Below are 24,096 nucleotides of genomic sequence, written 5' to 3'. Positions count from 1 at the left end.
CGCCGAAAGCGCGAGGCCCGAGTTCTGCGCGGAGCTTGGGAACTCTCGGCTCGGGGAACCTGCGTTGCCAGAGTCCTGTTTCCGCGGGCGCTCGAGCCGACGGAAGTGGCCGCGCTGGAGTCCCCAGCGGGAAGCGAATTGAATCACCCTGGCGACGGGAGCGGCGCGGAGCAACGCCCTTTCCGCCGGAAGTGGGGTCCAGAAACTCCACGTGCGGTCCCTCCCCCTACCGGCCGCCGCGGCGGCTCCGCTGCTGCCATGGAGCCCGCGGGTCTGGAGCAGATCCTTCGGGAGCTGCTGCAGCCGGACACCGAACGCATCCGCCGGGTACGGGGCAGGCGGGACAAAGCCGGGCCAAGCGGGAGGTTGCGGGCAAGGCCAGACTCTGACCCCCAGCCTCTCCCCAGGCCACCGAGCAGCTCCAGATCGCTCTTCGGGACCCCGCCGCCCTGCCCGCGCTCTGCGACCTGCTGGCCTCGGCCGCCGACCCTCAGGTGATTCTCCTGCCCCCCTCCCGCGGAGCCGGCCACCCGGCGCCTGGCCCCTGCGGCCCACTCAGCACTTTCCTGCCCGATCCCAGACATGTCCCCGTCTTCGTCCCAGATCCGCCAGTTTGCGGCCGTGCTGACCCGCAGACGACTGAGCACCCGCTGGCGACGGCTGGCGGCGGATCTTCGGGAGAGGTGGGCTGGGCCAGGGGCGGGACGGGGTAGGCTGAGGCGGCTCTGGAGCAGGCCCGGTGCCAAATACCTGCCACCTGTGTTCCAGCCTCAAGTCCCTGGTTCTGACGGCACTCCAGAAAGAAACAGCGTAAGTGCCTACTCGCTGCTTCTGGGGATTCTGACTGACTTCAGGCTGAGATCCCCTTTGGGCCTCTGCCTTCCCTTTCAGCTGCTGGCTGGGACTTGGGGAGGTGGGGGGAGGCAGCAACTTCTATTTCTAGATCAAGGGTGGAGCATGAGTCCTAAGACTGCTGAAGACAAAATTTCTTGAGAATATGCTATGATGGTCTGCCAAACCTAAGTTAGAGGAGTGGAACAGAAGCTCAGTCTAAGTGAGGACAGGCTCACCAGATCACACACCCACCAGACTGCGCCTCCCTCTGAGTGGCTGCCTAATGTGTCCCAACTGGGCAGAGACCCTGTACCCATGCATGGAGGTTTCTCCCCTGGCTACCACATGGAGACTGGGCCAGTGAATGCAGGGGGAGGTATTGGAGGGTGATTGGGGGTGGGGGGATTCTCTTCTGTTTGCAGGCACTCTGTGAGCCTTAGTCTGGCCCAGCTCTCAGCAACCATTTTTCGAAAGGAAGGCCTGGAGGCCTGGCCTCAGCTCATGCAGCTACTTCAACACAGTACCCACAGCCCCCACCTGCCAGAGAGAGAGGTAGGAGCATGTGCTTGGTCATCATGTGGTTGGAAAGGAGGGCTGGAGAAGCCCTCCTTGGAACGACCATGGAAATGTTTTTTCTCTCATCCCCGCGCCTGAACAGATGGGACTTTTATTGCTAAGTGTGCTGGTGTCCTCCCGACCCGAGGCCTTCCAGCGCCACCACCGGGAACTTCTTCGGCTTCTAAATGAGACCCTTGGTGAGGTGGGCTCTCCTGGCCTCCTCTTCTACTCCCTGCGCACACTAACCACGATGGCCCCCTACCTCGGCACTGAGGATGTGGTGAGATGTGGGCTCTTACCTCCCCTGGCTCCCTACCCTCGGTTCTTCTCACCCTTGTGGGTTGCACATTCTTTCTGCCTCTTGTTCTTCCTGACAATTGAGAAGGGATACTCTGGGTGGCTGCCTGGCTTCCAGGAAGCTGCCAGCTTCTAGGGTCTTAGGTTAGGGATGCGTGCTTTCTGTGATTCGTCTCATCCTGTGTCCTCCAGCCACTCGCACGGATATTGGTGCCCAAACTCCTCATGGCTGTGCAAACTCTGATCCCTGTAGATGAGGTGAGGACAGGTGGGCAGGAGCATCCAACCAGGTTCCCTGAAGAAGAATGCAGTAACTTAATTACTTGTCTGGCAGGCAAAGGCCTGTGAGGCCGTAGAGGCCCTGGATGAACTGCTGGAGTCAGAAGTGCCCATCATCACCTCCCATCTCTCGGAGGTCCTCAACTTCTGCCTGGGGGTGAGTCTGGAGTGAGCATACCCCTGTTGCTTGTTCTGCTGGAAGGTTCCTTGCCTGTCTCTGATTCTCATTGGTCTCTGGATAGGTGGCTAGAAACGTGGCCCTGGGTGATGCGATACGTGTGCGTATTCTCTGCTGCCTCACTTTCTTGGTGAAAGTCAAGAGCAAGGTGAGTGCCTTCTGACACACAGCACTCCAGCCCCATTTCCACTCTCCTTCACTCCCAGGGCTTTCTGTCCATCTCGGGGTATCTGAAATACTACAGCTAAGATGTCCAAGACTTGATCTGGCTTTTTCCTAGCTTCTGGCTGGGACATTAGGAATGTCTTTCCAGACCCCTTGGAAGGCTCTAAATTTTTTTTTTTTTTAAAGATTTATTTATTTATTTATACAAGCACTGGGTACAGTCAGAAGCGCGGGAGGGTGAGAGAATTCACCAGAGCAGGGAGCAGAGCAGGCAGAAGGACCGAAGTACACTGCTGAGGGGAGCAGCGGGCGGCAGGAGAGGTCTGCGCGCCATGTGGGACCCTCCTCCGGTGGCCGGGGAGCAGCCGGGGATCGAACCAGCACTGCAGAGGCTGTGGGCAGCTTCACAACCCAGCGCTCAACCGCTGCGCCACCTTGGAAGGCTCTAATTTTTAATGGTGAGTCCATCTTGAGAGCAGAGTCTCAGGGACACTATTCTCCCATCCTTTTCAAGGCCTTACTGAAGAATCGTCTTCTGCCACCTTTGCTGCACACCCTCTTCCCTATAATGGCTGCTGAGCCCCCCCTCGGCCAGCTGGATCCCGAGGACCAGGATTCAGAGGAAGAAGAGCTAGAAATTGGACTGGCTGGGGAGACTCCCAAGCACTTTGCTGTACAGGTGGGATGGAGGATTGTTGCTGGGGCCAGGCATCCAATGACTGTGGGAGGTTGGGGGGCAGATTCAGAGACAGGCAACTTTTTCAGGTCGTGGACATGCTGGCGTTACATTTGCCCCCAGAGAAGCTCTGTCCCCTTCTGGTATGAATCTTTCTCTCTTGTCCTTGTGGTGCTCCCACCCCCAGTTGTGCTTGGATCCCTGTGGCCAAGGATGTGTGGGGTCCTGGTGGGTGTGAAGGGCCTGTTGATCCAAGAATGGCAGGCTCAGGCTGGGGTTTCAGAGAGTAACATGTGCTCTCCTAGATGCCCATGCTGGAGGAGGCCTTGCGGAGTGAGAGCCCATACCAGCGCAAGGCTGGGCTCCTGGTGCTGGCTGTGCTGTCTGATGGAGCTGGCGACCATATCAGACAGAGGTGTTTATTCCCCTGCCCCAGGGTGAGGGTGGACCACGGGAAGGAAGACCGCATGGCACGTGGTGACCTTGGTCTGTGCTTGTTCAAGCCTAATCAGCTGTGGCATTTCGCCACACTCTCAAAAAAGTCCTGGATTGGAAGATAAAATACACGGCGACTCCAACCATTGGAGTTAGGGGGTGATGCCCACCCTCTGGTGACAGATAGCCTTAAGTTTTCCTCGGGGGAAGGAGAATAGATCAGCCTAGGGCTCGTGGATCCTGCCTTCAGACCCTGCCCTCTGTCTTGCCTGATCAGACTGCTGCCTCCACTGCTGCAGATCGTGTGCAAGGGCCTCGCAGACCCATCACAAGTTGTACGCAATGCTGCGCTATTTGCCCTGGGCCAGTTCTCAGAGAACCTACAGGTCAGCAGGGCTTAATGTGGGCAGCCACATTTCCTGGGGCCCAGCATGCTCTCAGCATCATCTCCTCCGGCATCCCTCCTCTGTTGGCACTGATGTGCGTGCCCTGCAATTGAGCTGACTCGGGGCCACCTTTCTTCTTCCCTAGCCTCATATCAGCAGCTATTCAGGGGAGGTGATGCCACTGCTCCTGACCTACTTGAAGTCGGTGCCTCCAGGGCACACACACCACCTAGCCAAGGCCTGCTATGCCCTGGAGAATTTTGTGGAGAATCTCGGTAGTGATGACAGTGGGGGTTGGGAGTAGGATATCGCTTTGGCTAAAGAGGCCAGGATGTGCAACTGTCTGAAACCCAGCCTGTGGTGGGGAGAGGGCTGCAGTGGGCCACAAAGAGGGTTGGCCTGGAGGGAGATGGGCCCCCACAAGGTATGAGTTGTGTGTTGGTTGTTAGAGGAAGTGCTTTTTCCCACAGGATCTAAAGTACAGCCCTACCTTCCGGAGCTTATAGAGTGTATGCTGCAGCCCCTGAGGAGCCCCAGTAGCCCCCGGGCCAAGGAGCTGGCTGTGAGCGCCCTGGGGGCCATTGGTGAGGCACAAAGAGCTGAAGGTGGGGGCATGGGTTCACTCAGACAGTCCTGCGGCAGGTGGCCCTGGCCCCCCTCTAGCTCTGATCCTCTCCTTCCATCCTGCAGCTACGGCTGCCCAGGCCTCCCTGCTGCCCTACTTCCCCACCATCATGGAGCACCTGCGGGAATTCCTGTTGACAGGCCGTGAAGACCTTCAGCCTGTGCAGATCCAGAGCCTGGGTGAGTCGGGTTCCCTGTCCAGGGAAAGGCTGATGCTCACCTGGTGTTCCCAGAGCTTTTTCCCAGGGCAGTACAGGTGTCTTCTCATCGCAGTGCTAATAAGCTCTGGTCTCCACAGAGACACTGGGGGTGCTGGCACGAGCAGTGGGGGAGCCCATGAGGCCCCTGGCTGAGGAATGCTGCCAGCTGGGGCTGGGCCTATGCGACCAGGTAGACGACCCTGACTTGCGGCGCTGCACGTGAGTGAGCCCTCACCCCATGCTTCCTGCCCACCCTCTGGATCCACGGCCCCCAGTCCCCTGGTTCTAAACCATAGGCTTCCCCAGGCTCTCCCGTCTGGTCTGGCTACAGCAGTCAGGACTGTACAGCGCCCACCTGCCCCCACCAGGTACAGCCTGTTTGCAGCCTTATCGGGGCTGATGGGTGAAGGCCTGGCCCCCCACCTGCAGCAGATCATCATGCTCATGTTGTTATCGCTGCGTTCTACTGAGGGCATTGTGGTGAGCAGAACGGGTGGGCTGGACTGGGTGGGGAAGGCGAGCCCTGGGATGGGGTTTATCTCCTGGGCCCCACTAAGCCAAAGTCCTGCTGTGCTGCTGTCCAGCCTCAGTATGACGGAAGCAGCTCCTTTCTTCTGTTTGACGATGAGAGTGATGAGGAGGAAGAGGAGGAACTCATGGATGAGGATGAGGAAGAGGAGGAAGACTCTGAGATCTCAGGGTGCGAAGGGGGACTGTTCTACTCATAGGAATCAAGCTTTGGATGGGGGCCCAGTGCTGGATCCACTCCTGCTCGTGTCCCATTTAGGCCTGACGGCGGCTGCCTCCCACCTGTAGGTACAGCGTGGAAAACGCCTTCTTTGACGAGAAGGAAGACACTTGTGCAGCCCTAGGGGAGATCTCTGTGAATGCCAGGTGAGCCTCGGCCCTTCCCTCACCCTGGGAACCCTGCCTGTGAATCCCTTCCCCACGGCCATGTGTTTGCCCACAGTGTGGCCTTTCTTCCCTACATGGAGACTGTTTTCGAAGAAGTCTTCAAACTGCTGGAGGTGAATATGCCCGTGAGTCCTGGGGCCCTGGGCTCTGTGCTAGCCCCGCACACTGAGCAGGCACATCTGCCCTCTTCCTCCTGCAGTGCCCTCACCTAAATGTGCGGAAGGCAGCACACGAAGCCCTGGGTCAGTTCTGCTGTGCACTGCACAAGGCTTGTCAGAGCTGCCCCTCAGAACCCAACACTGCTGGTGAGGAAGGGAGGCCAGGGCTGGTCTGGGCCTCCGGTGAGGGGGGACAGCGCAGGGTCTGCGTAGGGCTTCAGCCAAGAATGTCCCCAGCTCTGCAGGCTGCCCTGGCCCGGGTGGTGCCATCCTACATGCAGGCAGTCAACGGGGAGCGCGAGCGCCAGGTGGTGATGGCTGTACTGGGGGCCCTGACTGGGGTGCTGCGCAGCTGTGGGGCCCTCACGCTGCAACCCCCCGGGCGCCTTGCTGAGCTCTGCAGCATGCTCAAGACTGTGCTGCAGAGGAAGGTGAGCAGGGTGGGCACAAGCAGTGGGGAGCCCATGGAGCAGCTGCGGGGCCGGGCCAGATGGGCATAATTAGACGCCTCAACTCCAGCTTCTCCCTTTCCCCTACCCCATTGAACAAAGAGGCAGGAGAGCACAGGCTTTCCTCTTCCTGAGCTGGGCTGCCTCTTCCCACAGACAGCCTGTCAGGACTTGGAGGAGGAGGAGGAGGAGGAGGAAGAGGAGCAGGTGAGAGCCACGAGTGCATGCTGTGGGAGCAGGCCGTGCAGTCATCTCCACGGGGCAGGGGTGGACAGTGTACTTGGGCTTGGCTGGCAGACCCAGGGCTGCTAAAAGATTGGTAATGGCTCTGGATGATACAACTCTGCTCCCACCAAGGCAGGGAGAATTCAGGGAAAGATTCCTGGAGGTAGGGGTTTGGGGCAGGCTCGGATCAATTGGTGAGGAGGAGGACCGGGAAATAAAGCAGGACTGCATGCAAGCCGACGAAGGGCAGCCTGGGCACCACCTGCAGGAGTGGCAGAGCAGGTAGGAAGTACCCCAGTCACAGAGCTGGCCCATTGTTCCAACCCTGACCTGGCTCCACAGGCTGAATATGATGCCATGTTGCTGGAGCATGCTGGTGAGGCCCTCCCTGCCCTGGCAGCAGCAGCCGGGGGAGACGCTTTTGCCCCCTTTTTTGCTGGCTTTTTGCCATTACTGCTTTGCAAGACGGTGAGTGTTCCTGATTTCAACCTCCATTCTGCCCATGAGCCCTGTGCCCAGCCCTGCCCCTCACTCTACCCCCTGCCCTAACCCCAGGCTGACTTGTATTGCTCTCTGCCAACAGAAACAGGGCTGCACAGTGGCAGAGAAGTCCTTTGCCGTGGGGACTCTGGCAGAGTCCATTCAGGGCCTGGGTGCTGCCTCAGCTCAGTTTGTGTCCCGGCTGCTCCCTGTGCTGTTGAGCACTGCCCGGGAGGCAGACCCTGAGGTGCGGAGCAATGCCATCTTTGGGCTGGGTGTGCTGGCAGAGCATGGGGGTCGCCCCGCCCAGGAGTATCCTCAGCTTACAGGTGGGGGAGCGGTGGGGTGGGGAGGAGGGTATCCCTGGGGCTCGGGCACCGGAGGGGCCTGCTGTGTGTGCCTGTTCCTTGACTGTGAACCAGACACTTCCCTAAGCTGCTGGGGCTCCTGTTGCCCCTCCTGGCCAGGGAGCGCCATGACCGTGTCCGAGACAACATCTGTGGGGCACTCGCCCGCCTGCTTATGGCCAACCCCACCAGGAAACCAGAGCCCCAGGTGAGAGATGAGGGCTTTAGGCAGGGCCATGGAGCCAGGGGCGGTGCAGAGGCTGCAAGGCCAGGGCCCTGAGCCGTGTGTTTGTCCAGGTGCTGGCTGCTCTGCTGCATGCCCTGCCCCTGAAGGAAGACTTGGAGGAGTGGGTCACCATCGGGCACCTCTTCAGCTTCCTGTACCAGAACAGCCCTGACCAGGTAACCGCCTGCTGGGTACCCCATGGAGGGGATCTGGACACTCCAGTCTCGGTGACGGGCAAGTCAGATGTGGTGGCAATTTGAGCAGCCTACCGCACTCCTTTCTCCAGCTTTCTCATTGATCTGCAAGGATTGGTAGCCAGGCTTATAATGGGAGAGGAAGGGCGCCCACTTCATGTAGCAGTTTTCCTTGGGGAGACACCATCCTCCCTGGTCATTTCTACTCTCTGATCTGAGCCAGTTGTAGCTTTCCATAGCCAATTTCCTAATTTTTAGACTGTTCCATTGGACCTGGGTACCTCTGGGCCACCCTACCATCCATTCAGTAGAGCAAATTCTGAAAAGAAAGTGCCTGCTCTAATTGGCTAGGTGTAGACTCGGGTTAGTGTGTCTGTCAACAGCTTTAGCAACTGGTCTGTTCGTGGAGCTCCTGGGCATTTTTTGGTCTTGAGACCAGGACTTTGGTCACCTTTGGCCACAGTCCTGTCCCCTCCAGAAAAAAAAATTGTTTCATGGGTCCTTCTCCCATTGTTTTGGATACCTTTGAATTATTACCAAGCTCAAACAGTCCTGGTGTGACACTCCTCAGTCCCCACCACCCAGTGCTGGGGCCCCAGGTGCTACTGCTGTCCCTGAGTCAAGCATTTTCCCACAGGTTGTCGATGTTGCTCCTGAGCTTCTGCGCATCTGCAGCTTCATTCTGGCTGACAAGATCCCAGCAGGTAAGGCCAGCAGTGCTGGGCAAAGGGTGTGGGGCAGCTAGGGGTTGGGAGTCAGCGCTCCTCTTCCACTCTCTCCCTCTACTCTCTGCAGACACAAAGTCCGCACTGCTGCTGCTCCTGACCTTCTTGGCCAAGCAGCACAACAACAGCTTCCACTCAGCACTGGGCTCATTGCCTGACGACAAGGCCCAAGAGCTTCAGGCTGCCCTGGGCCTCACCTAGACTGCAGGCTGCAGCTGGGCCAGAGAGAAGAGCACCTCGTCCAGGCCCCCAGATCATCTCTTACCCCAGTTCTAGTACACACCTTACCAAAGATTCTGGGACTCACACACCCAGCAGGAGACTCTCAGTCCTGCTTGCTGCCTTATGGTTCTGGGACTCGATCTGTTACACAGTGGGACAATGCCAACGATCCATGACATCATACTGTAATAAAGGCAGTTTCTTTTCTGCTTGAACAGAAACTGACAGAAGGATAGAAATGCAGGTTCAGAAATGAGGCAAGCAGAGGCTGGTGAGGCAAAACATGTTTAATATAGCTGGTTTCCTGGCGGCTTTGTTAATGGTCTCTAACCTACATGGAATCGGGGCCCAGGCTGGATCAGGAGGCGTCCATATGGCTTCTCTTGTTCCACATAAAGGATCTTCTGTGCTGAGAGCACTAACCAAGAGAGAGGAGAGGGTGAGTTGGGGCACTCCATCAGTGGCCTCTTGTGTGTGTGTCCCCAACACATAGGTGACCACACTCACCAAGGAGCAGGTAGAAGACTCGGGCGGCCATCCTGCGGGGGCTGAGAGGTGGCACCAGACTGTTGAAGTCGGGCTCCTGGTTCGCTTGCAGCTGTAGTGCCACTGCCCTGTGGGGATCAAGAACTGTTAGTTTAGGCCCCATCCCAGACCCACCGCACTGAGGAATCCCTTCCCTGGTACCTGTGCACAGCCTCCAGGGAGAGCAGTTCAAGCTCTGGAGACAGCTCCGAAGGCATCTCCATGGGCACCTCAGGGAGTTCAGGCACTACAGGCAATGCAGGGGGCTCTAGCTGCTCCACCTCAGGCCAGGCCCTAAAAACATGAGAGTTGGGACAAAGGAAGCTGTGACAGACAGGGGCACACCCATCCTACCTGCTGTCTTTCATGGGGCAGGCTACAGTCAAACCCACCCGGCCTGGCTGCTTACCACCGTTCCTCTGGGGGGATGAGGCTGGGGCGGGGCTTCTCCTCAGCCATTTCCAAGGACAGCTCTGTGGAGGGAGGGGAAGGTCCTGAGTGGCCAGATTCCTTCGGGCCGCCTGGTTGAACTGGATGCCAGAGGTGGGCAGTGACTTAAAAGCACCCAGGTGGGAGAAATGGACAGTCTGCCTGCTTCCTCGTGTGACACTCTCCCTCTGATAAAGATTTGGCAGTTGGGATACCAGTTTCCTCGGACAGTGATAAGGGTGGTAGTTTGTGTCCCTCTTCGCCAAGTGCTTACCTGAAGACAGCATAAGGGGCCCACTGGGCTCCTGGGTCTCCCTTAGTACCTGGGAATGAGAAGAAGCCCACTGAGACCCCAAGCATCACAGAAGACCTGGGTCAGAGGTGAAGTGTTTCAGTGCTGAACCAGCCTTGGCTCTAGGACGGGGCACAACCTGGGCCCGAGACTCAGCCCTGTTGGCTCATGTGAGCAGGAGGCAGCCTACTGGAGCCCTGACAAGACCAGTCTCTCCAGTGAAGGGGTAAGGGCAGTTACCTCAATATCACTCAGCGTTTCAGCCTTTCTCCTTTCCTCCTCAGCTGCCAACTCCCTCTCAGCAGCCTCTTCAGGCTCCAGGGGTGGCTTTCGCCTGAGCGCTCTTGGAGGTGGCTGGGCACAGTGGGTCCAGAAAGTGAGCAGTTCTGGTGGTAGCCAGCCAGCTAGGGACAAGGGACAGCAGGGACAGGGTTTGAAGTGTGAGGACGGACAGGGTTTGAGGTGTGAAGAACATCAAATTCAGAGGATGACACTTACTGTAAGTTGGGGTTCGGAACAGCTCTGCAGGGCTTGTGATGGTCCTCTCAGGAGGCTGTACCATGGGCTGTGTGGTGGAGAAGGACAGAGGCCCAGTTAAGAGGAAGCCACTCCTCATTACCCTTTCCCTACAAAGCCTTGTTGCAATCCTCTGGTCTTCCATCTCCTTCAGGCCCATGTCCGCCTGCTCTGTTCATTCCTAAAAGTTGGATTTTGTAACTGCTACCCTGGATGTGCCCGCAGGGCCAGCCACTAAAGGAGCACAGAGAGCTGTGTATGTACAACCCCGAGACATGCACTTGGGACTGTCCCCAGTATGTCCCCCGGAGTCGAGAAGTCCAGCCTGCCCCTGTCCCAGGCCCTCTGGACTCCATCCCCCAGAGCCTGAGTGGACTCACACACTCCCGGCAGTGGGCTCTGGTTTGCAGCTGTTCCTGGAATTTCTCCCGGGGGATCTGAGTCTCCTTGTCCCAGAATAGTAACTGGCGGCGGCGGCGGCGGACTGGTGGGCTTTCAGGGACTGGGAAGACTGGGGGCTTCCTCCGCTGGGTGGGGAGGAGAGGTGGAGGAAAGGCTACTCAGACCAGCTTTGAACCATCCTTGGCTCTGGGACAGAACACACCCCACTCCTGTGCTCAGGACCACCCTGGTGGGCTGCATACAAGCTCCTGGCCTGAGATGCCTGGGAAAGGGCTTGGGCAGCTCCCACTGGGCACGAGAAAGGTGAATCTGGGAAGTCAGGCTGATGAAACAGGGTGTGGGCTATTTTACCGTTTCTGTTACTAACTTGCATGAAGGCCCATGTAAGCCAGCAGGGACCTTGGGCTTGGGGAAGCTGACTAGGGTTGAGCAGCTCGGGAGGGGAGGGCACAGAAGTAGGTACTAACTTAGAAGGGGTACTACTTACCTCTGGGCTGAGTGGGGCTGGCAGAGGCAGCTTCTGCGGGGGAGTCACTTCTGCAACAATAGCACAGGTTCTGACTCTGCCCATACCCCATGTCCTTGTAGCCACCTGGGCAAAAAGCTAGAGGCGCCTCCCTTTAGCAAGTTGGAACACAAGGCTCCTGTCCAGTAGCGGTGCAGGTGCCCCCGGGAGGGCCCAGGTGTGGCAGGTACTCACCAGGAAGTGGGGGCCCAGGCTCCCAGCCTGGCACCTTCGGCGCCTCAAGGTCCAGGACCTCGCTTATAAGTGGCTCTGCTGGCCTCTCCACCCTGCGGGGAAGTGGGCAAGTGACATCCTTTCCAGCACTGATCCCCTACCCAACCCGGGGTTCCCGCCCTTACTGTACAAGAGTTGGAGGTGAAAGCGGGGGAACTGTGATTTCCCCCTCCAGGCCCCGGGGCTCCTCCTTAGACTCTGCAGAGAGAAGATCAGGGCTCAGAAGGCAGAAGAGGTGGGCAGCACTCCCTGCCTGTGCCAGGAGCATTACCGTCCAGTGCTGGGAGAGGCCTGACTCGCCGACGTTCCTCTAACAAGACTGCCTCATCTTCCTCAGCAATCAGCAGGTCCAAGTCTCGGCGGCTAACCTCGGGGAGCTCCTGCTCACCCTTTTGGGAGAGAGTAAGCAGAGAATGGGCATTCAATTGCATTTCTGACAAAGGCAAATGGACCTAGGAGACAGTCTGAGACAGACCACAGGATGAGGTGAAGAAGCTACTGGGTGCTCAGGTGGTGGGGCAGGGGCTGGGGAAATAGAGACAGAGAAGACAGGACTCTGAGGGCAGAGATGCAGATGCAAGGGCGCTGGGCTGTCAGAACCAGGACAGGCCACAGGTCCTCTGTGCAGGGGGACAGCGTACCTCGATTGGCAGCATGCGTATGGGCTCTGCCTCCTGGATGGTGATACGCTCAGGAGGCAGCACAGTGACTTGGATCCTTTCTGGAAGGCCAAGGAAGTCACACTACCCCTCTGCTTCTTCCCAAGCTTCTTCACCCATGAGGTGAGGCAAAAGCATGGATGCTGGAGCCGGGTCAACCTGTGTTCTAACCAGGTCCAGGCCAGTCACTGGCAAACTGATACTCGGTATATATCTTGTTCACTATGGACCTCTCTTTCCCCTCTGTAAAATGGGGGTGAGAATTCTGGCCTCAGGATGATTGAGAAGCAGTGAAGGGGTTAACGTCAAGAGCCCCCCCTATGGAGCCCGGTTCTTTAAAGAAGCTCAAAGATGGCCATTTCTTCAATTCTCGGCCTTCCTGTACTTTCCACCAAAAACATGGTCTGCTCACCTGGCTTCCTGGGCTCCGTAGGGACTTCAGGAAGGGTCTCCTCAAGAACTCTCTCTGGGGTTGCAGCCTCTAAGAGGTGTCGAATCTTTGGGGAGGGGTTGGGGACAAAAGAGATTCCACTTCAGCAGCTCCCCTTCCCACTTTCACAGCCTCATTCAAGTAATGGGTGGTGACAGCCCCTCATGCCTAATTCTTTTTTTTTTTTTTAAAGATTTATTTATTTATACAAGCACTGGGTACAGTCAGAAGCGCGGGAGGGTGAGAGAATTCATCAGAGCCAGAGCGGGGAGCAGAGCAGGCAGAAGGACCGAAGTACACTGCTGAGGGGAGCAGCGGGCGGCAGGAGAGGTCTGCGCACCATGTGGGACCCTCCTCTGGTGGCCGGGGAGCAGCCGGGGATCGAACTGGCGCTGCAGAGGCTGCGGGCAGCTTCACAACCCAGCGCTCAATCTCTGCGCCACCGGGGAGGCCCTTTGCCTAATTCTTTTTAAGATTTATTTACGCATACAAGAACTGGGGTGCATACGGGGGGGGCAGGGTGAGGAAGGATTAGGGTCAAAATAAGGGGGGGGTGCAATTGTATGGGGAATATAACCAAAATGAAAATGCATACATTGTGCAAAAATGAAAAATGATGTAAGAATTATATAAAATAAAATATTAAAAAAAAGAACTGAGGTGCAGGCAGAGGTGGGGGGGGTGAGAGGATTCACCAGAGACAGAGTGGGGAGCAGGACAGGCGGATCTACTGAAATACACTGCTGAGGGGAGCAGCAGGCGAGACAGGAGAGGTCTGCTGCACCATGTGGGTCACCTCCCTGGCTGGGGATTGAACACGTGCAGCAGCGGCTGTGGACAGCTTTGTAGTGCTGTGCCTTGACCTCTTGTACCACCAGGGAGGCCCTTCATGCCTAATTCTTGTGGTACTGGTATCAGCACACAGTGACCCCACTCACCTAGTCTCCTTTCCCCCCTATCGATCTGACCTTCCCTCTAGCCTTTGTCCATACGCCTATGTAAGAAGCACCTTATGTCAAGTGTTGTGGGGGACAAAAGGAATAGAAAAGTTCCCATGTTTGCCCTCAGAGTATGCAGCTACATTAGAGATACTATATCACACATACACACACACTTTTTCTCCATCACCCTTGTGTCCCTTTGTCCTGTTTCTTTGCCGCTCCCTCTTAACCTCAGGCCCCTCAGAATGTTGATGTTCAGTAATTTTTGAAAGTCTTTTACAGTGTCAAATTGTCTTTTATATGAATATCCAATATTTGTTTTTTTCATTCTGACTTGTTCAGCTGCATATAATTTTCTCAAATTCTCTTTATTTTGTTGAAAATGTCTGCATCTCATGATTTCCTGTGTCTAGGTAATATTCCATGGTATGTGCATACCACATCTCAGAAAAGATTCTTGATGTCAAGGAGTGTATGGCCTAGTGGGGAGACAAGTGTGAATAAAGCCCAACAAGTCAACACAAAGGATAAAACAAGGGGGCCTAGTGATGCACTGAATTCCAGAACACTTAATTCTGACCAGAAGTGAGATAACGGTATCACAGAAAATAGCAGCATCTGAAGCAGGTTTTTAAGGATATGTGAGACAACTAGTAGGGAATGAGGGGTGTCTATAAGGGGCTGGGGAAGTGGCATGAGCAAAGATATGAATGTGGCAGCTTTGGGATATAAGGGGCAAGACTGTTTGGGAACCACAGGTGCCCAGGAGACATGCTGAGAGATGTTGGGGGATGGCTAGCTCTGTACCAGGGCCCAGTGGGAGCCACTGGAAGTATCTTTGAAGGGAGTGACTGTCCAAGCTGTGAGAGTGTTAGGAATGATGGAGGAGAACATGGGTAGGGAAACCCAGTGCCAAGGGATAATGAGGGCCGGGATCAGGGCCTCCACTGTGGGAACTGTGTGGAGATGAGTGGAGACAACAGCTGCCTCTAGGTTGACCCTAAAGGTGAGTGGAGCAGGCTGTCTGAGGGTGCCACTATCACCGTCTCCTGCACCCTCCTGTGCGCTGAGATGTGGTAGGGCCCCTTTTAACCCAAATGTCAGACTAGCATAGGAACAGCGCCCCCTCTCCCCTGCCCATCAAGTCAGAGGTGTCCCAGGAGAATGACACCTACCTGAGGGATACTAAAGGGGCTGAGAAATCTGGGATCCACAGACATCATCCCAAAAAAGGGGTCTGGAGCATCTTCCAGGGTCTCCATCATGGCCAGGCAGCTAGGAAGCAGGCTGGGTCTGAGAGAGAATGGGGGCTGTCAAGGGCTGAGATTGAGATGGGCTGACACCAAGCAGGGGAGTTCACTACCAAAGGCTGGGTGGCCAGGGAGATGGACACTCACAGGTCGGTCTCCACCATGTCGATGCGGATCTGCATCTGCGCACGGTGCAGGCGCTCCAGAATGTGCTGGATGTCCTCTGTGGGCATAGAGAGCAGGTCTAGTGAGGGCTGTTCAGCTCTGCCCTACCTCCCAGCAGTCCCATCCTTACCTACGAGGTACTGGCATTGTTGAGAGTAGACCCGGATCACCCCAATTTGGAGCTGGGCTGAGAGATAGAGAGAGAAGCGGGGCCGTGGCAGGCCAGGCATCTGGGGAGGCACTCGTACCAGCACATAATCAAGGATTTCCTCGCTAGGGGAACAATATGCCCTGATGACCAGCGTGCCCACTCCTATCCATCCCCCAACCCCTCCACAAGCACACCAGGTTGAGTGCGCCACCCTTTTCTGGTCTTACCATGTCTTCACCACGTTCACCTTCAGGTATTCGCGCTTCACCAGCCGGCTGCCCCGGGTGGCTGCCAGCCTGGAGAGAGTGGAGGTAGGATGGAGCCGAGGTGACATCAGACCCCTGGGCACCCCCTACCGGCTAGCCTTGCCAGCCTGGCCCTTACCAGATGGTGGCGAAGCAGCCAGTGTGGCGCTGAAGCACGTTGGGATAGTAGAACATGGTCCCTTGTGGGTTTCACCCTCTTCTCCACCACTCCTGAATTCGGAGCTCAATCAGAAATCTTTACGGTGCTGGATTTCCCAACGTGGTGGTCAGAGAAATGTAAGAATTTGGACAGAGGGCCCTCCCTGGTGGCACAAGGGGTTAAGCACCGCATTATGAAGCAATCCACAGCCTCTGTAGCACAAGTTCCATCCCCAGCCAGGGAGGTGACCCACATGGCACAGCAGGCCTCTCCTGACTCACCCGCTGCTCCCCTCAGCAGTGTATTTCAGTCTATCTGCCTGTTCTGCTCCCCACTCTGTCTCTGGTGAATCCTCTCACCCCCCACACCTCTGGCCTGTACCCCAGTTCTTTATGCATAAATAAATCTTAAAAAAAAAAAAAGAATTTGGACGGGTGCCACAGCAGGTTACCCAGAATGCCAGAGAAATGAACTGATAAGCAACTGGAGGGCAAGTGATTGAGGGAACGAGAAGACGGAGGTGCACACTTGGGGCCGGGATGCCCCTCTCCCTCGGCCACGAGTGGGTTCGCACACCGCGTGGGTGCTTCGAACTTACTGGGCCTTTCCTGGTTGAGTTCTAGATTGCTGATGCAGAATTCTCGGCGCCTTAGCTCCCGAGGAAGCACGGGTACGGCCTGCAGGGATGCGGAGCGTCGCACCGGGGTCGCGGTCCGGCGGGGTCGCCCCGGGGCGGGACGGGACTAGATCCCGCCCCACGGAGCACGCGCTCGCTCGGGAGCCTGGCCCCGGCTCCCGCTTAGATGGCGGCGGCCCCTCGAATGGGGAACCGGTTGTCTGAGGTGCCCTCGATCCCCGGCGCCAAGGAGCCTGCCTGCGCTGGGGCAACAGGGGTCTCCCCGGGCCGGCAGCGAACCAATCAGGAGAATCCCGCGCGCGGCCGGGCCTTTGTGAGGTTTCCTGGCCAATGGGCTCTCGTCCCGGCCTCTGGTAACAAGGATTCCTCGGAGGCGCTTCTCTGCAGGCCAATGAGTGGGGAGCAAATTCCGGCCTCGCCCTCTGTGAGCCTGGTAACAAGGGCGGTTCAACTAGTGTGGGTGGTGGGGTCAAGCCGGGGGCATCTGCCCTGGCTGCGCTCGGGTCTTCCCGCCTGCGGTTACACCTTGTCCTTTACCCCCAATCCCAAATGATCGCCTGATTGGTCCGACTTTGTGCCCCGCCAAAGGCCCATCGGGAACCCGGGAGGTAGAAGGGTGTGTGGTGACCTCGGAGCCACCACAAGCCAATGGGTAGAAGTCAGATCTCACAGTGAGAGGGCTTGCTGGGTCATTGCCTAAATTTGAGCAGCTTCCATTGTAGTCACACCCCTTCTGCTGTTTAACACTTGTGAACGTGCTCTCCTGACTGAAGTAGACCTTAGCTTTGTTGGATACAGGGCACACTTCTCCACCTACAAAGCCATTGCCTCAAACAATTCTTTGTAAAATTAAGTTGTATGGTTACAGCCGTCCAATTTAATTTTTTACCGCTCAAAATTGTGCATTTAAGACTCAATTCTTTTTTTTTTTAAGATTTATTTTATTTATTTATGCATACAAGAGCTGGGGTGTAGGCCAGAAGTGCAGGGGGGTGAGAAGATTCACCAGAGACAGAGTGAGGTAGAACAGGTGGAATAACTGAAATACACTGCTGAGGGGGGCAGCAGGGAGACAGTAGAGGTCTGCTGCATCATAGGTGGGTTACCTCCTTGGCCAGGGATTGAACTCATACTTCATTGGCTGCCGATAACTTGATAGTGCTGAGACTTTAAACTCTGCGCCACCAGGGAGACCCAAGACTCAACTCTTAAGACTGAGCAGACCGTATTTATCTTGTGCCTTTGATCCATGAGCTCTTGAAATTGGGGTCTGGTTTTATCAGTTGGTGCCTGGCACCTACTTCAGTAAGTATTTGTCAAGGTGCAATTGCCCCAAATTTGTAACCACAGAACATTAAGGCTGAAAGAGATTTCAAAGTCTCGTCTGAGCCTTGTCTTTACAGATTAGAAGTTGCCCATATAATTTCTCCCAGGTCACACAGCTTCTTAGTGTCAGCATGGTTGGGAACTCTGCTTTCTTGATATTCTAGGTTCTCAGTTCCTATTTCACTCTGCTGGGCTGAATTGCTGTTAGCGGACAGAAATGAGGGGTACCCCGGAACCCCTTTGGCTTCTATATGACATTTAAAACTCTATCAATCACTGTACAAATGCTGTCAGTGTTTACGAGTGTTCACATTAGGGCACACTTGCTGAAGTGGGGGCACCTGCTCTGAGGTGCTTAGCTAAAGCCAGTTTCAGAGATAAGCAAAGGGGCACAGTAATTCATTCCTCTATGCAGTCACTTTATAAGTATTTTTTACATGCCAAGCACTCCAGCAGGCATGGGGATATAGCAATGGCCAAAACAAGTCCCTTTTCTCATGGAACAGGAGAGTAGACAAGTAGAAATGTATGATGATTGTTACTATGAAGAAAAGTGAGGTAGCACAGGAGAACAGCACAGTGCAGGCTGCTGCTGAAATCGGCCCTCAGGGAAGCCCTCTGGGAAAGAGCTAGAAGTCGTGAGCCCCCCTGAAGGAAGAGTATTTTTTTTTTTAAGATTGATTTATTTATGCATACAAGAACTGGGGTACAGGCCTGAGGTGTGGGGGTTGAGAGGATTCACCAGAGACAGAGTGGGGAACAGAACAGGCAGATTGACTGAAATCCACTGCTGAGGGGAGCAGTGGGCGAGTCAGGAGAGGTCTGCTGCGCCATGTGGGTTGCTCCCTGGCTGGGGATTGAACTCGTGCTACAGTGGCTGCAGATAGCTTCATAGGTTGCGCCACCAGAAAGGCCTGGGGAGAGTATTTTTAGACAAAAGAATCAGCAAAGGGTGAGGTTGAGGCCACATCACAAGGACTCTGGAAGCCATTGTAAGGACCTGGGGTCTTTTTCCCTGGATGAACTGAGAGCCAGGGGAGAATTTTGAGCAGAGTGACGTTTGTCAGAAAGATCTCTACCATGTGGCGCACCGACTGATGGGGAACAAGAGTAGGAACAGAAACGAAGATGTGGAAGGAAGCAGGAAGGAGAGGTGAAAAGCAACAGCGGGGGAAGGCAAGAGAAGAGGTCAATCCTGGGTAGATTCTGAAGGAATCATGAGGGAACTTGCTGACAGACTGCATGTTGGGTGTGAGGGAAAATGGAAGTCAGAGGGGAGAGCCGGTAGGTAGGAGGGACTTCAGCAGATCAAGGGCACAATAGCGCTTGTGCCCTGTGCACTCAGTACCTGGCTTCTTCACGGCAGATGCCTGTTTGGGCTCTTGTCTTCTCAGGAGGATGATGGGCCAGACTAAAGAAAAGGAAGTTCCAAGGAGACAGAAAGCTTCAAAAGCTGTACTAAAGTTTGTCAATGAGATGGCAAGATCCTTAAGGTTCTAGGCATCTGGGATTGGTCGTGGAGGTAAGCCTCTGATGGCCTGACATGGTGGGAAGGAATCTGGTCTGGGGAGTCCATTTTTCCAACCTGGGGTCTTGTGCAGGAAGAGGGAAGCTGAAGGCTAGAGGCTGTGGCAGTCAGAGAAGCAGAGTCTGATCTAAATAGTCTGGAAGAAGTGATTATACAGAGGTGAGGTGCCAAGTGGCCTGGTGAAGGAAGAACTTCTAGTTTGGTGGTAAAAGAAACAGAGAAGAGAGGCGTGCCAGCTGACTTGGAGCCCTCATATCTCAGTGAAGAGTGTTGGTGACGTGACGGTCTATGCCAGATTATCCTTTGTGGGTTTCAGATGGAGCGAGGGAACTAGCTTGGAGTACCCTTGTGAGTAACCTTCAGATGAGTGCTGGGAAAAGAGGCACCAGAGGGGCCTCCCTGGTGGCGTAAGGGGTTAAGCACCGCACTATGAAGCAATCCGCAGCCACTGCAGCACAAGTTCGATCCCTGGTCAGACAGGGAGCAACCCACATGGCAAGGTATACCTCTCCCATCTCGCCCACTGCTCCCCTCAGCAGTGTATTTCAGTCAGTCAGCCTGTTCTATTCCCCACTCTGTCTCTGGTGAATCCTCTCACCCCCCCGCATCTCTGGCCTGTACCCCAGCTCTTGTATGCATAAATAAATAAATCTTTAAAAAAATAAAAAAAGAGGCACCAGATCCCATCTGCCCCCGGCACAGCATGTCTAGACAATTCCCTAATTTCCACTCCACCTCCAGGCCCCAGGGTCTCTGCTCCATAGTTTCAGGCCAAGTTCAAGCTCTCCTTTTAGACTCCAGTCCCGTGTCCAGCCCTAGGCCTGTTGTAAAGGCCAAATTAGAGGGCTCTAGCATAGAAATGTGCACCCAGGTTTTCCCTGTGACGCTGGTTACAGGCTCAGCACCCCTCTTGGCTGCAAACACCAACCTTCTCCCTAAAGCTGGTACCTACAGGGTAGAGTCAGGGTCAGAACCCCCTGAGCCCAGACAGCTTCCTGGCCACATCCTGTGGGGAGGGGGAAGTTGAGGCCCAGAGATGTCCACAGGGAGAGATGCCAAATGCCCTGCTCTCAAGTGTGTATCTTCTCATCATCCTGCGATCCCTTCTTCTCCCAAAAGACAGATAACAGTTTCACTTTCAATAAAATTTACTTTAAGTCTTAGTGAAAGACGAATATAAAGTGCTTGCCTTCAGACTTGGGATAAGAGGAAACAGTCCCCTGAGTTCATACCATCTCGACTTTCCCAGGTCCTCAGAGATGAAAGAGGGCATATTTCAATATTTTTTTTTTATAAGGGTAAAAGTCAACCTTGAGTTTCCCACCAGCCAGGGTACATGAGGAGTTCAGGGACGTAACGATTATAGAAAACACTGAGAACTGTCACCGAGGCGGGCAGGTGAACAGGGAGTATAAACAGTCTCACTCAAAGGAGCTAGGGAGAAGAGAGCAGAGGAGGAAGGGGGGTCCTCCAAGCTCTGCACCAAGGATAGTGTGGCTGCCTGCTCCTCCTTAGTCTCCTTCAGCCAGTGTCGGGCAAAGGCCTGCTCCATCTGCACCAGAAGAGGTGGGGAGGAAGGTATCATGAGCACAGGAGGAAGCCCCTTCTGGCAATACCCCCGGCCGTCCCCTGCCCGACTCACCTGCACTGTGACCAGACAGTTATCATGGGTATGGCTGGGGCCAGGGCTCTCCTCCCAAAAGTTCAGTGTCACCTGGAATTTGGGTGGTGGACCCCGGCCCTGGGAGAACCTCTCGAAGTCTAGAAGAGAAGGGTAAAGTGTGGGAAGAAGGAGAAGAGAGGATCACAGGCAGGCAGGGAATAGGGAGGAGCCATAATGGAGAGAGAATGATGGAAGGGGGCTGCTTGGAGGCCAAGGCCAGGGCAGGAGCTGCAGGGTCTCGACCTGTCGCTTTGGGTCAGGGAACCGGCTAAGATCCCACTTGCTGCTCAGCCAAGCACAAATGAGAAAACCGGCTCCTTCCTTGAGCACCAAGTGCCTAGAGGCAGCCAATTACCATCAGCTCTGCAGGCTCTGTGGGCGTCAGCTCCCCCCAGGCAGTGGCCCTGACTGCTACCTCTTTTTGCCTGCTGCTTCCACCTTCCTTCTGCTGGGGCACCCACAGCCCTGGGAACACCCACGCTCTGTGTGTCTAAATCTAAAATAAGATTTGGAACTGAATGGAGGCAGGAAGAATTCCAGCATGGATGGGAGAGAGGGGCAACCTTAGGGGATGCCTGCAGCGGGTGGGGGGCAAGGTGGGGGGCATGCGCCGACTCTCCCAAATGCGTGTGGTTGTATGCACCTGCGTAGGTGGGCTCCCCCCCATTGTTGTGTGCGTCAATGAGATGTGTGCCCTGAGATGCAACACTCTCATTACGCCCTCCCTTGGCCCCATCTTCCACAGCCACGGCAGGAAAGGAGGGCTGCTGAGCCTGGCTATGTGGAGCATTTGCCTGAGGCAGCAGTGGGTGGTGCCTAGGACCTCCCAAGTTGGGCGTAAGAGGTGACTAGCGGGGCCTCCCTGGTGGTGCAAGGGGTTAAGTCTCAGCACTAGGAAGCTATCAGCAGCCACCACAATATGAATTCGATCCCCGGCCAGGGAGCAAACCACATGGCGCAGCAGACCTCTCCTGACTCACCCGCTGGTCCCCTCAGCAGTGTATTTCAGTCAGTCTGCCTGTTCTGTTCCCCATTCTGTCTCAGTGAATCCTCTCCCCACTGAAAAAATTTCTGGTCTGTACCCCAGTTTTTGTATGCATAAATAAATCTTTTTTTTTTTTTTTAAAAAAAGGTGGCTAGGGAGCCAGGTGCTCTGCTAGAGCAGCCTTACCTCTGAGGAAACAGGCGGTTGTGAAGAGCTTGACACACTCCTTGCTGGGGAGCAGATGTGGGCCTGGGCCTGATGGGGCCTGGGGCGCATTCCAGGAGATGGGGATTGGGCAAAGGCGCATTACATAGAGGCCTTGGGAGTTGCTGGCCACCAGGACACCTCTCTCGACCTGGTTCAGCAGGCGCTGGGCAGCCTCTTTTGGGCCTGGCTTGGGAAACAGCACCTGCTCTATGCCACACTGGTTATCTAAGAGCTCAGCCACCAGGCGGCAGTCCAGGCTCTGCACCTGGGCCTCCCCTGCCTTACGCCCATTGTAGAAGAAGGTGAGCAGCAGTGAGTAGTCGATGGACACAGAAGGGTCCCACAGCACCGTCTCTTGCAAGCAGTCCTCTTGCTCAGCTTGAGATTCTGGGGAAAGGAAGAAGAGCTCCGTGCAAATCCAGTGTCCTTATTTTTTGATGAGGAAAGTGAGGCCCGGAGAGGGAAACCAAGTGAGGGCCTGGAGGACAGGTAGGCTTCTGAGGTTAGAACAGTGGTGCTAGGCTTTTCCATCACTCAGGAGAGCAGCTGATACACATATGCCCACCGAAACCCCGGAGGCTTACTGCCTGAGTCTTGCAGCTTACAAGAATGTCCCAGAGACTGGACCTTTGCTTAACCCACGGAAATCAACGTCTCAAAGAGGATTCTAGGAAATAGTGTTGGGAGGGTATTTTCAAGAAGCAAGCTGCTTGGAGTCTGGGGTGTGGTCAGGTATACTGTCTGGAAACCCGAGCCTCTCTTTAGTGGGCCCTGACAGAGTCAATATTGGTAAGCCCTGACAGAGTCAATAATGTTGACTTTGGGGCCAATAATGGCCCCAGGAAGACCACCTGTGGGGACAGATGCAGGGTTGGCTGAGAAACAAAAGTACCTGACTTTGGAAGAAGCAGAAGCTCCAGGCATGCTTCATCTCTTTGGAGAAAGGCTTGGATTGTGTCTGCACCTGGAAGGCGGGCAGAGGCACTGGTCATTCAGACTGGGAGTGCAGGGCTCACAGGGTGGCACAGGGCTGGCACGGAAGGCAGGGAGGTGGTACCTTTCTGAGGCTCAGGGCTGCTGCTGCTGCTGCTGCTGTTACTGCTGCTCTTGCTGTTACTGCTGCTCTTGCTGCTGCTACTTCCAAAGTCAGAGCAGCCCACACCCCCATCGGCCTCCACCTCCTCCTGCAGACAGTGTGCATGTTGGCCTGCCTCTCCCCGAGTGACTGTCCTGCCTTCTGGCCCACTCAGGTCCCTCCTCAGCTCTTACCCTTTGGAGGGGGTCCTGCGGCAGGGAGGGACTGAGTATGCACTTTTTCACGATGCCCTCAAACTCCTTCTCAGAGGACACAGAACTTTGGTGTCGCTTTGATGGTGATTTCTGGATTTCTGGCTGAGCTGTGGAACCTTGTTGAGGGGAGAGAAAGGTCAGAGTCCTAAGTGGGAAGAAAAGGTAATGAAGGGAAAGGACAGACAAGGGAATTGGGTGCAGCTGCCCCAGGACAGGGCCCGGCTGAACTGTGACTGAAGGAGGGCCTCCGCACCCCCGGCAGGACCCTATCGCTGTCCCTCCTCCCAGTCTGCTGGGTTGGGGATCCTCACCAGGGAGGGTTCCTTGTGGCAGCAGCCGATACACCTTATAGGGTTCAGGCCCATCCATTCGGCCCCTCTCAGGAACCTCTTCAAATTCAGGACTCTTGTTGAGGGCACAACGCAGGCGAGTCTTCCAGGTCGCAGGGCCTTCCATGTCCCCGTTCTTGTATTTTCCCTTATACATTGCCCAAGCCTAGGAACAGAGAAAGTAAAGAAGAGGCAGTGTATTGCAGGCCCCAGCTGACCCTCCATCAAGCTGGCCTCATAGACATGTGGCCTGAAGAGCTTGTGCAAGCTTTACATTCTGCCCTCGCCATCTTGAAATCCTTCATAATTTTTGAATTTTCATTTAGCACTGGGCTCTGATAATTAGGTAGCTGGTTCTACCCTTCCACCTCCTCTTTATCTGAAAGCCAGGTCAACATAACCCCTTGATAGTTGAGCACCAGTGTATACTCCATCCCCCCACTTAGAGGCCAGTTTCCAGGCCCTTTCACCTTGAAGAAGGCAGCATCCTGGTCTTCCCGGAAGTCCTGCTTCCCCGCATGCTTCCAGGGAATCCGGAACATGGTCTTTTCTTTATCTTCCCAGCATACCCCTGGGAACTGCCCGCTCTCCACTTGTTCCACCACCCAGTTCCGGAGCTTTCGGGTGCAGCGTGCCCTGCCTGATGCCATCTTG

The 24,096-nt window shown here is 55.4% G+C and overlaps 3 protein-coding genes across 6 annotated transcripts; 1 reads left to right on the top strand and 2 right to left on the bottom strand.

The window, feature by feature from the left end:
- Positions 1 to 190: 190 nt before the first annotated feature.
- Positions 191 to 8,790, top strand: IPO4 (importin 4). Its single transcript, XM_037503120.2, has 30 exons — positions 191 to 327; positions 408 to 494; positions 604 to 683; positions 769 to 810; positions 1,257 to 1,386; positions 1,493 to 1,672; positions 1,882 to 1,947; positions 2,024 to 2,125; positions 2,211 to 2,294; positions 2,826 to 2,990; positions 3,077 to 3,130; positions 3,293 to 3,402; positions 3,700 to 3,808; positions 3,954 to 4,083; positions 4,279 to 4,392; positions 4,499 to 4,612; positions 4,731 to 4,851; positions 5,001 to 5,112; positions 5,217 to 5,332; positions 5,449 to 5,526; positions 5,603 to 5,660; positions 5,747 to 5,852; positions 5,943 to 6,136; positions 6,311 to 6,361; positions 6,722 to 6,847; positions 6,963 to 7,171; positions 7,282 to 7,414; positions 7,504 to 7,608; positions 8,264 to 8,330; positions 8,422 to 8,790. Exons 1-30 carry the CDS (start codon positions 259 to 261, stop codon positions 8,550 to 8,552), a joined length of 3,243 nt encoding a protein of 1,080 aa, XP_037359017.1. The 5' UTR covers positions 191 to 258; the 3' UTR covers positions 8,553 to 8,790.
- Positions 8,791 to 8,833: 43 nt separating this feature from the next.
- On the bottom strand, positions 8,834 to 16,320 carry REC8 (REC8 meiotic recombination protein). Of its 4 annotated transcripts, none has more exons than XM_054689371.1 (20): positions 16,076 to 16,320; positions 15,457 to 15,640; positions 15,300 to 15,368; positions 15,052 to 15,194; positions 14,904 to 15,000; positions 14,682 to 14,799; positions 12,548 to 12,632; positions 12,118 to 12,197; positions 11,748 to 11,865; positions 11,602 to 11,674; positions 11,438 to 11,529; positions 11,225 to 11,274; positions 10,716 to 10,862; positions 10,318 to 10,384; positions 10,060 to 10,223; positions 9,802 to 9,850; positions 9,511 to 9,571; positions 9,261 to 9,392; positions 9,081 to 9,187; positions 8,834 to 8,991 (listed from the first exon to the last, which is right to left on the bottom strand). In XM_054689371.1, the coding sequence occupies exons 2-20, from the start codon at positions 15,510 to 15,512 to the stop codon at positions 8,900 to 8,902; spliced, it is 1,800 nt and encodes a 599-aa protein (XP_054545346.1). In that variant the 5' UTR covers positions 15,513 to 15,640; positions 16,076 to 16,320; the 3' UTR covers positions 8,834 to 8,899. The 4 variants fall into 4 exon arrangements, with proteins under 4 accessions (XP_054545346.1, XP_054545342.1, XP_037359025.1 ...); XM_054689367.1 differs by having other exon boundaries at positions 9,508 to 9,571; positions 16,076 to 16,319; XM_037503128.2 differs by having other exon boundaries at positions 9,508 to 9,571; positions 14,904 to 14,979; positions 16,076 to 16,317.
- A 3,173-nt stretch (positions 16,321 to 19,493) lies between these two features.
- IRF9 (interferon regulatory factor 9) lies at positions 19,494 to 24,095 on the bottom strand. Its single transcript, XM_054689376.1, has 8 exons — positions 23,913 to 24,095; positions 23,425 to 23,608; positions 23,093 to 23,229; positions 22,881 to 23,007; positions 22,716 to 22,787; positions 21,803 to 22,210; positions 20,611 to 20,729; positions 19,494 to 20,520 (listed from the first exon to the last, which is right to left on the bottom strand). Exons 1-8 carry the CDS (start codon positions 24,090 to 24,092, stop codon positions 20,329 to 20,331), a joined length of 1,419 nt encoding a protein of 472 aa, XP_054545351.1. The 5' UTR covers positions 24,093 to 24,095; the 3' UTR covers positions 19,494 to 20,328.
- Position 24,096: the final 1 nt, after the last annotated feature.

This window comes from Talpa occidentalis, unplaced genomic scaffold (assembly GCF_014898055.3).
Source record: "Talpa occidentalis isolate TD23 unplaced genomic scaffold, MPIMG_talOcc4v2.1 talOcc4.11, whole genome shotgun sequence".
Taxonomy (NCBI): domain Eukaryota; kingdom Metazoa; phylum Chordata; class Mammalia; order Eulipotyphla; family Talpidae; genus Talpa; species Talpa occidentalis.
This window is presented reverse-complemented; position numbering and strand designations above follow the sequence as displayed.

Excerpts from the sequence above, each read along its gene's own strand:
- IPO4 (XM_037503120.2), top strand. The coding sequence starts at position 259 with ATGGAGCCCGCGGGTCTGGAGCAGATCCTTCGGGAGCTGCTGCAGCCG. Across the intron at positions 684-768 it reads GCGGCGGATCTTCGGGAGAG|CCTCAAGTCCCTGGTTCTGA; the intron begins GTGGGCTGGGCC and ends CCTGTGTTCCAG. Across the intron at positions 7,415-7,503 it reads CCAGGAAACCAGAGCCCCAG|GTGCTGGCTGCTCTGCTGCA; the intron begins GTGAGAGATGAG and ends GTGTTTGTCCAG.
- IRF9 (XM_054689376.1), bottom strand. The coding sequence starts at position 24,092 with ATGGCATCAGGCAGGGCACGCTGCACCCGAAAGCTCCGGAACTGGGTG. Across the intron at positions 23,230-23,424 it reads GCCACAAGGAACCCTCCCTG|GTTCCACAGCTCAGCCAGAA; the intron begins GTGAGGATCCCC and ends CCCCTCAACAAG. Across the intron at positions 22,788-22,880 it reads CAGCCCTGAGCCTCAGAAAG|GTGCAGACACAATCCAAGCC; the intron begins GTACCACCTCCC and ends CCCGCCTTCCAG.
- REC8 (XM_054689367.1), bottom strand. The coding sequence starts at position 15,512 with ATGTTCTACTATCCCAACGTGCTTCAGCGCCACACTGGCTGCTTCGCC. Across the intron at positions 15,195-15,299 it reads GTGAACGTGGTGAAGACATG|CGAGGAAATCCTTGATTATG; the intron begins GTAAGACCAGAA and ends TTGTTCCCCTAG. Across the intron at positions 11,866-12,117 it reads TACGCATGCTGCCAATCGAG|GGTGAGCAGGAGCTCCCCGA; the intron begins GTACGCTGTCCC and ends CTCTCCCAAAAG.